The sequence below is a fragment of the Calonectris borealis genome, chromosome 3, assembly GCF_964195595.1.
Source record: "Calonectris borealis chromosome 3, bCalBor7.hap1.2, whole genome shotgun sequence".
NCBI lineage: Eukaryota > Metazoa > Chordata > Aves > Procellariiformes > Procellariidae > Calonectris > Calonectris borealis.
Window position 1 is genome coordinate 23393588 of NC_134314.1, and position 15693 is coordinate 23409280.

The following is a 15693-nucleotide window of genomic DNA, read 5'->3' on the forward strand; positions in this document are numbered from 1 at the left end:
GGTTTCTGCGTACCTCACTGTATTCATACAGCATAGACATATCATCTGAGCTTAAGTACTTTTCCAGAATTACGGAAGTTGTCTCTGGCACAAAAGTAAATGTTATTGATAGGAGAACGTCGCCATCACGGCATTATCAGAGTTCAGAATTGCAGAATTGAAAGGGTTGTGAATAAAAGGTAAAGAAAGTGGCCTTTGGAATCATGAGAGGCATTATTATCATCAGAGGTGGGAAGTGCTAAAGTTACAACTGGAGGACTGGCAATAATGACTCTTCCTGGAATAAATATGTTAAGGCTAAAAGGCGGTAGAATTCAATGTGACTAAGCAAAGCTGAAAAGAACAATATAAAAGATGTTAAAAAAAAAGACATTTATGAATATTATGACACTAGTGATGTGAAAACATCTGGCAAAATTAAAAAAAAAAAAAAGAAGAACATTAGAACAACTGGCAAAGAGGAATAGATACTGCAGATAATAGCACCTCAACTGGATGGTAATAGGTGTCACTGAGTGGATTTAAAAACTAGTGGAGAGTTTATGTCTGGATATACAAAAATATCGGAGTTATTAAATAGCTACTTTGTTTCTGTCTTTTCAGAAGAAGAGGGTGGCGATCTGCTCAAGTCGGGCTTCAGTTTTCCAGGGACGCCAGAGGAGGAGCTAGGTACAGATACCACCTCTCAGATAACTTGCACTGCTTGTACATCCAGAGGCTGGGGGCAGCCGTGGGGGTGAGGAGGCAGAGGCTGCTCTGTGGTACAGCCTTTCTCCAGCCACAAAGCCCACAGCAGGCACGGCACCAGGTGGGGTTAACGAGAGTGGCCAAAAACCTCTCAGTCCAATCCTTCTGGGAAGGATTCTCACCTGCTATGTAAGGTTAGAGAATCGAAAGCAGAAAAACGTCAGATTTGGGTAACATCCAAGCAACCAAGAATTCAAAAGAAGGTGTTCAAGGAAATTATCAACTTTCCTTCTTTTGTCTTTTTCTTTTTGTCTTATCCTTTAAGAAATATAATAATTGCAGAAAGAGTTTTCAATGTTACCTTTTAAATTAAAAAAATAACAGAAGGAAGAAGAAACCAGAAGAGCCCATGAGTGAAATCTTGATACGTCTGTCTCACAAAGGTAGTAGTAAAATGTCCCACTGGCTTCAGTGTAGCCAGATTTATATCTTTTAGATTGTGCAAAATTCAGTTTCTGTTCCCAGAATTTCATATTCAGATTGTCACTGGTTTATGTGAAATCCATCAAAATTTTGATTTATATGCAATTACTTTATGTGGTTATTTTTGGAAGAGAAATATAGAAAGTGGTTTCTGTGTGTTTGCTAGTTAAAGCTCCCTTTATTACTTTGCTGTTCCTCATTTCTGCGGACAAATCCCCCATCTTCTTCCCAAACAGGGTGCTGGATGATTGATCAGTTTAGTGCATATCTTTGTGTTAATCTTTGATTACCTATTCCATGATTTCAGAAGTTTGTCCAAAGATCACTAGGTAATGAATGGAGAGAGGTGTATGGCTTTAATATTTTCAGAAGGAAATCCTGTCCTCCTGACTTAGCTGCCAAACAGTAGATGGCCAAAATAGGTGGACTGGATACCACGTAAAAACATATGATGTCCCATTCTCCCTTAGAGAGAAACACTGTGAAACAAGAAGGAGCATACCATGGAAGATGGAAATTAGGAAGACTTTTATAAAAGTTTTGGGATAGTCAGTTAAGTTCAGTGTAGACAAGCTCTGTAGTTACAGCTGTGCTAGTGATTAACACCTCTACAGACAGCTGGGATGTATCTGTCTGTCTGTCCCCCGGTGTTGTGTTCCGTTACTTGAAGATTTGAGTTCAAATCCATGAACGAACACAACACTAGTGAAAAAGCTACAAACTATTAGATCTTTCTCAGTCTCCACTTTTTCTTTCTGTTGCACATGTATAAAGTTTAATACTGATTGGAGAGAAATCTGAATCTGGGTGGATACTCTAATCAGTGGGCTATGGAAACGGGCCTCTCTCTTATATATATATATATAGCCCAATGACTATGTAATTATTTTGTATGAACAGCCTCAGTCTGAAGGACTGCTAGAGACATTCATTCCTGAAAAAAACACAGAAAGGACTTTTCTTGAGAAGTAAAATAATTGCCCCAAGTCAAGGCAGAGTAGACATTATATTCCTTAAGGTAGCTCTAACTGCAGGGCCATTCATTATTCTAGACTCTCACTGTCTCAGGGAGCTTCAAGTTACAATCTCTCTGGTGCTGAAAAATCTCTGGCTCCAGGCCCTTATTTGTAAAATGGGTTTAATATTTCCTAGTGAGGTTTCAGGGCTTTGGTGGGGATTAATTAATGTTTGCACAGTATCTCACCAGAGTGAAAATGCTGAATAGTCGCTAAATAATGTTATTAATACAATGATCCACTGCCTTAATTGGGAAAAGGTATCAAAGGACGGGACTGATCTCAACTCTTTTACATTATTGATTCTATAAAAGACCTCATTAGTTAAAACAGGCAGAAATGCAATGGATTCCTTCAAAAAAAGCTTACCCAAGCATTCATAGTCGGTTCTCAAGAACAGTATTTCATAGCTTTTCCGTTACCATTTATTTGTAACAGAGTGCAGGGTGATAAGTATTGTCATGGTTACAAGATTCACACTCACACCAAAAATTCCCATTCTTTTCACTAGGAATATCTCAAATAAGCAACGCGATAAAGGGCATGGTGGTAGGAGCAAGAGATCTGATATGCGTGATCTCAGGCAGCTCACTCTAAGTCTTACAGAAACTGGAGTTCTTCCAATTCCAAGATTTCTTCTAGCTGGTGGTTATAAAATCTGAACAATGTTAATGTATTAGAAAATAAACATTTTATTAAACTACTCTCTTCTGTGCAAACTGGAGACTTTTCACAGTCTTATTTACTTTAGCCATGTATAGGGTAAAGCAACAATTTGCTTTGGGTGTCAAAAACAAATAGTGCAATCTTAACAAGAGACGTATGGAAAAGGTGCCACGTTCAAATGGCATTCAAATAGCAAAAGAAACATGAACAGAGAAGATGGGATGAACTTTTCTTTAAATATAGATTTTAACAGGTAGTACATGCACAGAGTAAAGAGGGAAAAATAGATTATTGAAAAATTATTTTAACTCCTTTTTATAGGTAAGGAAAACATTTATTTTACACAAGTTTAACACTTAGCAGCTTCTAATGTTAAGCAAAGAAAGAGAAATCACACTTAAAGGCTTTTTGTTTCAGTAAATTACTGTTTTCTCTTCAGGAAAGGATATTGAGTTGATGTTAAGAAAAAGGTTAAAACCTATAAAACAGGTTGCAGTTACTAAAAATGCTCTTAACCTGCCCCAATTGCAAAGTAAACTAAGGGAGTTTAAGGGCAGGTTATGAAAATGTATTTTTATTTCACAGTTGATGCAGTTGTGCTTTTGATTAATTGGTACGGTTCAAGTGTCAGACAGTAACTCATGGTTATTCAATCACTGCTGATTGCATGATCATGCCTTTATGACCTTATGTGTTGAAAGGAAGAAAGGATATAGCCGTTCTTGAAATAAGAAAATAAAGGCCTGACTTTCCAGTCTGTCTGTCTTTCTACCTAATTATCCAGCCTTCCTCAGTGCAGTCAGCGTCTGAACACTGCACTTTTCATGGGTTTTAGCTTCATATAATGGGCACGACAGGAAATTTTCCCAAGGACAGACAAGGGATTGGCAGTGGGTGCTTGGCTCTCCGCTGTGCCAGATCCATGCCTCGGTCCACCTTCCCCCAGAGCATCCAGGGATGGTTAAACAGCTGTAGACTTTGACCGGAGCTGGTGGGACTTCAGTCAGACACGGGGCTTGGCCACAGAGAATAAGCTGTTATAGTGATACTTACCACTGTAATTAGCAGGCACAGTAACACGTACTGTATTTTAAATTCTTAGATGGGCTTTATCCCAGAGACTGAATGTTTCCCTGCTTTCTAACACTAACCCTCAGAGGTACAGAAGTTACTTTTATTCTTGTGCTGTGGGGAACTAAGTTAGGGAGTCTACAAGAGACAGCCACAAAGGTTTACTTTAACCCAGTGAGGCAAGGTCAAGCCTCTCAGTGGCCACTGTCACCACTTCCCATGGCCATATCCTGGACCATACAAAAAATTCATGGCTGGACAGGAAATCTTGACTGCAGATTTCCCAAGTTAATCCCTTAACCACAGGACTATCTTTCTTCCATATAATAAAAATATGTAGAAAGGTGGTTTGGTATGGAGATATAAAAATCTTTTAAACTTACAAGAGGTTTTAAATACGAGATACCCCGTATCTGTGTCACGGTCTTATTTGTTTGTTCTGACAAGCTGAACAGATACTGCAAAAAATAGCCTTTTTTTTTTTTATTCCATCATACCTCTAAATAATTCCGCTTCAAATCCTTCCTTTTCCTGTACCCAGAAACTGTAGTGTAGAAGTTTACTGATGTGATGATCAAGACCACAGAAAATGTTAATGAAATAATGGGGAATGTTTTTCAAAAAATAAATTTTGATCTTTAAATTCCTTTTAGTTATGCTTGAGAGCTTGTTCTGTGACTTACTTTCAGTCAGAGAACAAAATCGTATCATATGGCCTGAGCATTATATAAAAACATGCTAACTATCCTGCATTTTAATTATAGGCTGTTGGCAACAAATGTTTACTAACAATCCACAGACCAGAAGCTATTTCTAAAAATTAAACACCTCATAATGTCAGATAACTCTGCAAAAATCCCATTAGGCCCAAGATCTATTCACAAACAGGAGAAAATATTAGTAAGGATGTAAGATTAATCAAATAGGTTATTTGTTATGAATTATTCATCCATTTCTACTACAGAATACAAAGGGGTTTACACATTCGTTATATTGCCAAGAAGCAAATATTTTTGTTCTAAATGATTTGTGCATTCTGACAGGGCTGTCCAGCTGAGGAGGCTCCCAAGTTCAGTTGCAGAGGAAATATGTTTTTTCCAAATTGGGAAGCTTCATCCCACTGTTAGACCACACCTGGACTGCTGATTCCAGTATCTGCACTGGAATGAATGAGAGACCTTTCCAAGGAAAAGAGAGTAGAAGCGGGGAGAAGGTGAAAGACCTTGAGTTAAGTTTCACCCATGGGATGTGGGATGTTAACAAAGGAGGGACGTTTTTCTCTCCCTCATGCCCTGCTGACCTCTGTAACGCCCGGGTGCATAGCTGATCCGCAACATTCACTTTCCCATGGAGAGCGCAACGGCTGCAATGGAGAGGAGAGACTGACTCATCTGACTGCTTCACTGTGCCTGCCTTCTTCACTGAGTATCTTCACTGTATTGCCTCCTTTCAAAAGGACAAAATGTGCAGCCTTTTCAATGTATTCCCCTGACGGGCAGCTTAAATGATGTGCTCTCCATTTCCCCAGAAAAAAGTTACCATGCTCTACCTCCCCCTTCATTATAGGCTGCTTAGGCTCTACCGAGGGCAGGACAATTTGTATTGGCACAACAGGGTGATGGGGGTACTTCCAGCGTGGAGGTACATGACCACGGCTGTCTCTCACAGTGCTGGCCACATAGGTCATTGATTCAGTATGTCTTCCTAAGGGGTTTGCACTAGTGTAATTAGTGCAGCAGGATAAGCACCAGCAAATATTGCTAATACAATCCAGGTTTTCACTGATCAGTTCAGTTGTCACCTTTCATCGTGAATTTCTTGTGCAATTCCATTTGTTTTTTCCATCTTTTTACAAAGTCATTTCTCTTCATAAATAATCAGACAGCAGCATATTAAGATGCCCTGTCTCAAACTTGCCACGGGTGTGGGTACTTTCACCACCACCTCGTCCCAGGAGCAGGGTTCACAGTTTGACCCTTCGCTGCCACATGGAAAATCTGGGTGCTAATGGTTGTGGGAAAAGGCAATTAATATTTGCAATGTTTCTCACAGACCCAAAGCAGAGCTCAGCCAGGCAGAAAAGAGACGGCACCCTGATTTGAAAAATTCCCAGTCAGAAGGTTATGAAAAAAGGGAGATTTTCTGCCTGTTACTATGGCAACAGGTTTAAAAGGGAACTTGTCACCAGGCTGCTGTTTCTTCCTGCACCCCATAGGAAAATCAGGATGAGACCTCCTCCATCTCAGTGGGTTGAGCGGAGCAGAAAAGTTCACAATACAATGACAAAACAGCAAGAGGCAGCGCCAAGGGTGTACAGCCAAGCAGATAATGATGAACTCCAAAACGTAAAAGAAATAATTGTTTTGGGTCAGACCAAGGCTGAAACTCTGAAATTTTTGGTGAATCAGAAGGCTGCAAAGAACCGATGCTGAAGCAAACAGAAAATCAAATAATTTTCTTCACTTCTGACAATTTAAAAGCTGTATTGAATGTTTAAAAAAAAGTAAAGGGGATTTTGAAATAGAAAGGTATTTTAAATTGAATAGTCATATGTTCTGTGGCAATAATCAATGTTTTTGAGAATTAATGCTTAGATTAATTCTTTCCCAGAAGAGCACTCTATAAAATAAGCAAATAAAAGGCAATTTAGAGGGAATGTATGATAATTTTTTTTCCTTGGATATAGAAATATTAGTTCTTGCAGTCCCCTCAGTATTACAGAGGATGGTAAACTTCCTCCGTGATGTATCATCATAAATAAAGGACAAATTCAGAAGAATTCTAGAAACATTAAATGAAAAAAAAATTGATTCAAGGAAGAAGTTCATAAATATCAGTACTATTTCTTTTGTTTGACTTTCATTTAAGAATCAATGATAAGTATTTCTTATTAGAAAAGAAACCTTGGAGATTTGGTAATTCCACGCAGCTGAATAGTTGATCCAAGTGGTTTGGATCCTTGGGATTAAATCTTGGCCCCTGTGCTATCAATGGCAGCATTTCAGCAGAACCAGTTTCATCCTTCCATGCCATCATCTTCCTGACTGAGGACCCTTCCCAGCTTCTAACACTTTTATTCTAGTCCAGCATGAATATTCTGTAAAATACAGCCCTGATTAGAGGTGATCCTCCTCAAGTGACACCAGGATTCATAGGTAAACTGACCAAGAGCTTTTCTCAGCAAATGTTTAAAACTAACCCCAACCCCATTGAAGTTAATGGGAGATTTGTCATTGCCATCAATGTGACAAGGATTTCCCTTTCACTTCTAGAGTTGTGTGTAGATTCCTGTGTATATCTTTGAGCTGTGCTGCCCAATTACTTTGTCTTTCTTTAATTGCTGAGAAAATTGTTGTAGTATTAATGACACCAAGGGAAACTTATTGTCTCCTGTATTTGACCTAGTGACAGCAAGCAGCAAAATTTTCCCCTTTAGGAAAAGAAGTCCATAAAGCCAGGAACAATAAGGAACAAAAGAAGTTTAATGGTGTTGGGCTGGCTTTTCTGGTCTGTATTTGGAAGCATTATAACTAATTTTCTTTTAACCAGTTGTTCAGTGATATTCGCATAGTGAAGCCCTGGTTGACTCCATACAGCTGCATTTCTCCAGAAGAACGCTTGCATGTTTGTTGGTTCAGGTCAACCTAATCCTGATACTTTATATTTTTTTCAAAAGCTTCACTGTTCATACAGGTTCTGTGAAAAAAATGTTAGTCATAAATCATTTTGTGGACTTACCTCTGTCATAGCACTGTTGAAAAGGTGAATAGTGGCAATGTACTTCAAGCTTGAAAAGCACTGTGAAGGTCTGCGTGCTACATACCAATCAATGCTAGGACATCATACACTTCAAGCCAATGGAAATTAATTTTGCACCATCCTGAGGACTGCCTGCATCCCTCCACTCCAAACCCTGGCGCTTCTTGCAAATCCCATATTGCCTTTTATGGATTTCTGTCCTGTCCTTTGTCATGGCATGGGCACAATATTGTGCCTCTCATCCTCCCCATAAAGTCCAAGTGCTCATTCTTCCACCCATAAAATGTGGGATGCCATCATTCCTCAAATACTGTTTCCACATTTCTCTTTTTTCACATATGGCACGCCCCGTTCTCCATGCCAGGCAGTCGGTGTTGTAACCCTGCTTTAACATGTCCCTGGTCACACCTTTCCCCAGTGATCACAGTTCTCTCTGCTTTTCTTCCTCCCAGTATATTGTACTGTGTCCCCTGAAATTCAATACCACCACCTCCCACCCCACCACCTCAAAGATCCCATTCTCGCTCACTGGCAGTTATTCTGCACTCCTTTCACTATATATCCTTTTCTCTGATCATGCTTATTTATCTCAGAAATAAATCCCCTAGGATGTTGGATTGCCAGTCTACTAATCGCTATTTGAGAGATGGATGGAGCTGAAGTCTGAGAATTGTTGTGCTGAACAATACGATTGGGTGCCATCAAATATTTCTTCCACCTGCAGACATCTGCATCAGTGCTCGAAACTGTGACTCCACCGAATAAATGGCAGCACTCCACGTGCTCCTTACTTCTCCCTTTGGGTTTTCTGACTTTGCTCCAAATGGGTCACTGATGCTGTTTTAGGAATAGAAATTGCATGTCCATTTTTATTTAACATGAGAGTTATAAAAACCATCTTACCCTTGGCCATTATTCGTCATGTGGTTCCACTGAATCAGCTTGGGCTGTCAAATAATTTTCCTTGTTTTAGCATGAGCCATGTGCCTCAGATCACCTAACTTTATATATTTATGACGTCATTTTCTGCAACAGAACTTGTCATCCACAGCTTTCGCTGTAGTCAGCGGAGATAAATATGTACACGAAGGGTGGTATTCATCTGACATTTCCTAGATATGTACTTCAGGCTGAGGTGAATCATGCCAGTTTCTCACACTCCAAAATAAAACCATATCCAGACAGCGTATTTGTAACAATCTTTGGCCCATGTTATTCTTGAAATCATATCTATGTATTGGTTGGAAAAGTCCTATTTACATAGTACAAAACTATGACGGCAACAGTTTAACTGTATGGACTGATCACATCCTCTAGCTCTGTTTAGTCTGCTGGTAGAAACACAGCCATACGTGCCTACCACAAGGACCGCCCAGGATCATGAATAGAGAGGTATTTCATTTTCAGGCTTAAGTGTCAGAACAAGACAGGAATCCACGTGCAGCCCATGGCTAGCACTTGTTTGACAGCCTTGGGCATTTTGGTGTTTGGGTCCTCAGAACTGCCTACTTCTCTGCTTTGCACAGGGAGACTGGGTGTATAAAGTACCTTGTGGCAATAGCCCTGAGAGAGGCGATATTACTTATTTTTGAGGAGATGCTACCCCTCAAAGTTCAATATTTCAAGTAAGCAGCCTGAGCGGTTAGATAGGAATTCACAGATGGGTGAATGCACTGCATGCAGTGCAAAGGCATCGACTCAGTGTAATGGAAAATACAAGTCATCTTCTAAAGCTGGAGGTTAAAGTCATGTAGTCACCCAATCTTTGCAATTTTATGTAAATTCTGTACAAGGTGTTGTGCTACATAAAAAGGTTGGAAATCTCATGAGACCAGAATAGCAGCTTAAGGCATTTCCAGGATTTCTTCCGTGCACTTGGCAGGTTAGTCACTCTTCTCAATCCCTGGAAATACTAATTTTCAAGATTAGAATAAAACAGAGAAAAATACTATAACAAGTTAATGAGGAAGCAGTGCTCATCTAATGCTACTTACTGCAGTCCTTGGGCAGATAAATCTCCAGCTAAAACATTTTATTTATGCATTTTAATATTTAATATGTACTTATTTGATTAATACACTTGTTTTTACACTATTTAATATTTGTATTAGTTATAGGTTAGACTGTGAGTATATTTTTTTCATAATACATTGCAGCACTAATTGAACTGAGTGAAATAGCACAATGCAGCAGTCTGATTTTCCATATCACATCTTTTTGAAAGCCAGATTAGGTATCTCTTTTCAGCAATACATTTTACTGGTTACACTATGCAAAAGAGCTGTTTCTTCTCCAATGAAAACAGCACAAATGTTTCAGATGGATAAGCAGTTTACCAAAGGCTTGTAAGGTTAAAGCAATTTAAATTAATTTCTCAATAGAAAAAGAAGTGCTTTGCAATAAATAAAAAAATAAATAAATAAAAGCAAAAATCAGGCACCATTTAGTAGTTCCAGGAATTATTATGCTCTGAAAGCTTGCTTTCAATACATAACACACAAAAAGATTTGTACAAAAAGATTTGTGGAGACATGCACTTCTTTTGAATGTCAGAGAGGTTTCCAGTGTTTTTACACTGATTCTTTTTAGCAAAGAGCAGTGTTCCAGGAACTCTAGAGGTGTACAGCCCTTATTTTTCATTGCTTAGAGGTTTTTAGCCCTTTGCCCTAGAACATTAATACTAATTCTAATTCATTATTTCAAACAATATTCTTGGTCCTTGAACCTCTCTTTCTTCCCTTGGTACTGACTGGCACGAGGAAGAAGCTTGAATGCTTTAAAAATTGTGACCAGTCCCTGAAGACAGGCAAACTAACATCTGCTTGCAGTAAGAAAGCAACTCTTTTAGCATCAGAAAGTCCAGAAGAAAAAACAGGGGAAAAAAGCAGGAAAGGACATGGCATAACAGGGAAAGAGTTGAAAGAGACAGGAAGGGATGCAGAAATCCTTCCATCTGTCAATCATAGAATCATAGAATCATTAAGGTTGGAAAAGACTTCTAAGATCATCGAGTCCAACCGTCAACCCAACACCACCATACCCACTACACCATGTCCCTAAGGTTAAAGGTTGACTTATATCTGTACAGTAGTCTCTGAAAAGAAGAGCTTTAAGTGAATTCCAGGATTTTGGAATTACTGGATTCTCTCTGACATAACAGCCTATGTCTTGGTCTAGGTCCCCCCACAGTCTTTATGTATTATCTGACTATCCATTGAAGTCAATGGGAAGGCTCCATTTTGCTCTGATGAAACCTAAAAAAAAGTCATTCCTGTGCTCAAATATAATATTTTTTTTTCTCTGTTCCTATTCCTCTGTCTGCTTTGGGTTACGTTTATTTGTTCTTCTGTCTCTCTTGGTTTTTTTGGTTCTGGTGGTGGCACTTTAAGAGACTAGACATTAGTATCCTCAATTACTTTTATGTTTTTAGAGTGATTACCCTAAGAAAACATAGGAGCTGCTGTAAAAAAAAAAAAAAGCTTATATTTTATTCTAGCTACCATTATCTTCAAGACATAGACTAAAATTCCAGTCCAATCTGTCATTATTGGATAAATCTGGCATTATGTTGTTACACCAAAATCTTGAGAAAAAAACATTAATACTGTAGCTTTACAAATCTTTATGAATCAGCTGAGCTGTGGACATTGACCATAGACACACTTTTAGCCCCTTGCAAATGCTAGAAAAGCATGTTAGCTTAATTGAATTTTAAGCTAGCACATTTTTCTTTGCATTTCTGGCAGGCTAAGAGCTAGCACATGGTCAATTACACTGGTCTGGTACCATACAGTAATTCATTCAGCCACAGCTCAACGGTGTCTTTGAGCCCTGAAGCAGGCCTCCTGGACAAAGTTGACTGAATGGTACAAAGCATAGATGACTTGATCAATTTATATATTATAATGCAAAATTTTGAAGATTTTCAGAGAGTTTGTAAGAAGAAGTAATGGTGCCTAGGATATAGAACAAGTTTGATGTCCCAAGCAGAGCCCAAACCTAATTGGAGCAGTAAATTTAGATGATGCACATGTAAGTAATTTGGGACTTTATCTAGATTCAGTTACTCTCAATGGCAGATTTAAGAGGGGAAAATTACTTTTGGAAATGCCCCCTTCTTAGTTCAGTTTTTAATTACTTTGATTATGCTTATTAAATGCCTATAGCAGTTTCTAACTATGTGTTTTAAACAAAAAATTCAGACATTCCATGAGGCACATAAAATGCTATAAGGTTGTGAAAGCAACGTAGAGAAAATTATATTTTTCTATACTTGCACGGAGCTAGAATCATAGAGAGATGGGAAAGCTGTTGTTAGATTATCCATTACAGTGCAATCAAATCATGATGTCTCATATTCCAGGGATGTAACAGGATGAAAATATTTGAAGCCTTCTGGGCTATGTTTGATGCTGCGTGACGCCTCAAGAAATCACCCGGGATTAGCAGTTCTGTGCTAGGGAACTTGTTTAAATGAGTTTCTTATTCCTGTCTAACTCTTTCTTTCATTCTGGATCTCTGCCATGCCCTTCCTTTTTTTTTTTTTAAGTGCATTGGCGATTCAGAGACATGGTGCAAGAGTTACCTTCATTCATAGGTGTGCAGGATTGTGACGAAAAGGCTCGGGGTTGACCCTCATCGTGTTGTCAGTTTGACAGAAGACCCTCCTTCCCCTCCCTCTGGCTCATACCGCTGTGAAAACGAAAATCAGCAAATCCACAAACACTTTGGAAAATGCTGCCTGTATTCCAGTTTCCTTTCCTGTACAAGGAGAACAGTGCCTTCCACATCTCATGGGATTGTAAGAACTAATGCAGTAGTCTCTGTCAGGTGCTTTGGGAACCCTTCATGGGAAGCACAGACTAAGTTCAACACATGGACCATTATTGTTCCCCTGATAATGTTTGGTAATATACTGGGTTAAGTACCATTAATTACAGTGCTACTTATGTGGCTGAATCCCAATGCACAGTTATAATTTAGTACTTTGTCAATATATAGCTGTACTTTTAATTGGATAATCAAAATTATGTTATTTCAGAGAAACAGTTATACTTCCTTTCTGTAACTACATTTATGCAGGGTATTATAACCTAAATAGCACAACAGACTGAGTAATCAATAGTAATAAGTTTTTATTTTAATGTGAAAATAGCCAAGAATTAAGTAAAAGAAAGAAACAAACAAAAAAGAAAAGAAACAGAAAAGGATGTATGCACACACACATCAGTTTCACAGCATGATAAAGTCTGGAGGTGACATCTGGACCCTTCAATCCATCTTTGACTTTAGTGTGGCAGTATTGTGCCTAGGATGAAGAATACTTTATTGTTATTAGTTTGATGTTACATTCATTTTAAAACATTATGTAGAGCTCTGTTGAAATTAGGATGTAATAAAATTATTTAAGCATCTTCCACTATAGGAAATTTAGAGCATTTAGGATATGAGATTGCTGATGCTAAAGACTTGCCACGAATTGCATTTTGTGCTGAAGGTATCATGACATAACACTTATTAGTTGAATAAAATTAAAGACATATGGATATTGATCTGTTTCATGACCATATCCAGGCATTGAGTTTTCACCAGCAGTGGGAACATGATTTAGGAGAGTTTTGTCATATGCTTAGAAACCCCTCAAAGTGCTGTTGGCTACTGTGTTATCTTTACAGGCTGGTCTCCAGTGTCCAGTTATGCTGTTATGTATAACGAGTCCATATTCTCTGGCTTCCATTCTGGTTGAGGCCTTCAACTTCCACAGGGTACCTGTGCAAGATTATTTAGATTCTTTAGAGCAAATTTGCAGAAAGGCTGTGCTAAGTGGGTTGTATAAACACTTACGCACCTGTCTTATCCTCTAAAGGATTGTCTTGCATCCAATATCTTTGTCTGCTTTTGAAATGTTGCTTAAATATGCTGAAATTGAAGAGGGAAAGTGAATGCAAACATCAAATTGAAGCATTTCTGGGTTTTTTAATTTTCTGTTTGTAGCATTTGACAGCTGCAAGAAGTTGCATGAGAGAAAAAAATATCAAAGGCTTGAGTATCAAAATCTTTGCTTATAAGCTACTCTTATTTAGTAATCATGCTTGTTTAATAACCACAACTTGGAGCACATGATCCATAGGAACAAATAATTGAGTATATAAAAACCCATAGATTGTACCTAAAGATTTTTTTTTATCAGGAATAACATGGAGTCATTAATAACTATTTTGTAATTTGGACATAAAAAGGGGAAAATGGCCTAATAGAGAAGACTTTACATGTATGGGAATACCAATAATACTTCTGGACTAAGGATAACAGATGTTCAAATAGTATGAAATGCTTATTCATAAACTGTTTAGTGATATAAAAATTAAGCTTAATTTCAGCATGTCCATATTCTTTTTCTCTTTGCTGTTTATTATTTATGTTTATAAACAGTGAACTTGGGATCCTGAAACTGAGATTCATTTATGAAAATGACGTTCAGTTTGTGATACAAAAATGGCTCCATGGAGAAAGGATACATTTATGTTAAGATATCCAACTGAGAAACCACTGAAATAGAAACTAGACCCATGTAACTTAAATGACTAGCCACAAAGCTTGACATAAGAATTCCAAATATCAAATAATAAACTGAATACTTGAATGTATCCATTACATTTATCCGAGTAAATTTGCATCATGAAGAGCTTTATAAAATTTAGAACTGCTAGCAGACAATTTTGCAAACAGGAAGGAGGCTGCGTTCACCACATAATTTGCTCGTAGTGAGCAATTTTAACCAGTTTTTAAATGGTGAATGAAATTCCGTGAATGGTAAGACTTTCCATCAAGCTTATATAGAGAAAAAATGCTCAGTTTTGCAATATACTCAAATTTTGCAAGTTAATCTTTTAATCAGACACATAACACAGGTTTTATGTGTTCTCCTGACAGACCAGCAGTACTCATGGTCGCCTTCTCAGCACTTCAATGAAGAAAGATACTCTCCTGCTCCGAGGAATATGAAAGGATTATCTGGTAGTCGCAACCAACCACAGTTATGTTCAGCTCATACTTGTGGCTTAGCATCCCCTGAAGATTGTGAACACACCCACGACCATATCCACCATGGGCAGGAGCCAAGACAATCGTATCTTCTCAGCCCCACAGAGAGTTGCCCGATGGACCACCATCGTTGCTCGCCACGCAGCTCCATTCATTCTGAATGCATGATGATGCCCATGGTAATGGGCGATCACATGTCAAGTAGCACTTTCCCCAGAATGCACTACAGCTCACATTACGACTCTAGAGACGACTGCGCCATGTCTCACGGTAACCCTAAGATTAACCGTATTCCTGCAAATCTTTTGGACCAATTTGAGAAACAACTTCCTCTTCACCGGGATGGGTTTCACACTTTACAGTACCAGAGGACCTCAACAGCTGCGGAACAACGCAGTGAGAGCCCAGGAAGAATACGCCATCTCGTTCATTCAGTCCAGAAACTTTTTACTAAATCTCATTCTCTGGAAGGATCATCCAAGGGCAACGTTAATGGAACAAAGGGAGACAGTCGAGGGGACGACCATCATCACGGGCACCATTCCAAGCATAGCAAAAGGAGTAAAAGTAAGGAGCGAAAACCAGAAAGCAAGCATAAATCTGGAATGAGCAGCTGGTGGAGCTCTGATGATAATTTGGACAGCGATAGCACTTACCGAACCCCTAGTGTGGTAAATAGGCACCATACAGATCATATATCCCATTGCTACCCTGAGGCGCTCCAGGGGCATTTTGGGGATCTCTCATTGAAGACTTCCAAAAGTAACAATGACGTCAAATGTTCGGCTTGTGAAGGGCTAGCAATGACCCCTGATGGTAAATATATGAAAAGGAGTTCTTGGTCCACGCTTACAGTAAGTCAGGCTAAAGAAGCTTATCGCAAATCATCACTAAACTTAGATAAGCCTCTGGTTCATCAGGAGATCAAACCTTCCTTGAGGCCGTGCCATTACCTTCAGGTAAGAGG

The 15693-nt window shown here is 38.7% G+C and overlaps 1 protein-coding gene across 1 annotated transcript in view; it reads left to right on the forward strand.

The window, feature by feature from the left end:
• The first annotated feature begins 609 nt into the window (after nt 1-609).
• DLGAP2 (DLG associated protein 2) overlaps nt 610-15693 on the forward strand; it is a 102232-nt gene continuing 87148 nt past the window's right edge. Inside the window, exons 1-2 of the mRNA XM_075145177.1 lie at nt 610-669; nt 14616-15685. Coding sequence (XP_075001278.1) covers nt 14684-15685 — 1002 coding nt within the window. The 5' untranslated portion in view covers nt 610-669; nt 14616-14683. The remainder of the gene's footprint in view (nt 670-14615; nt 15686-15693) is intronic.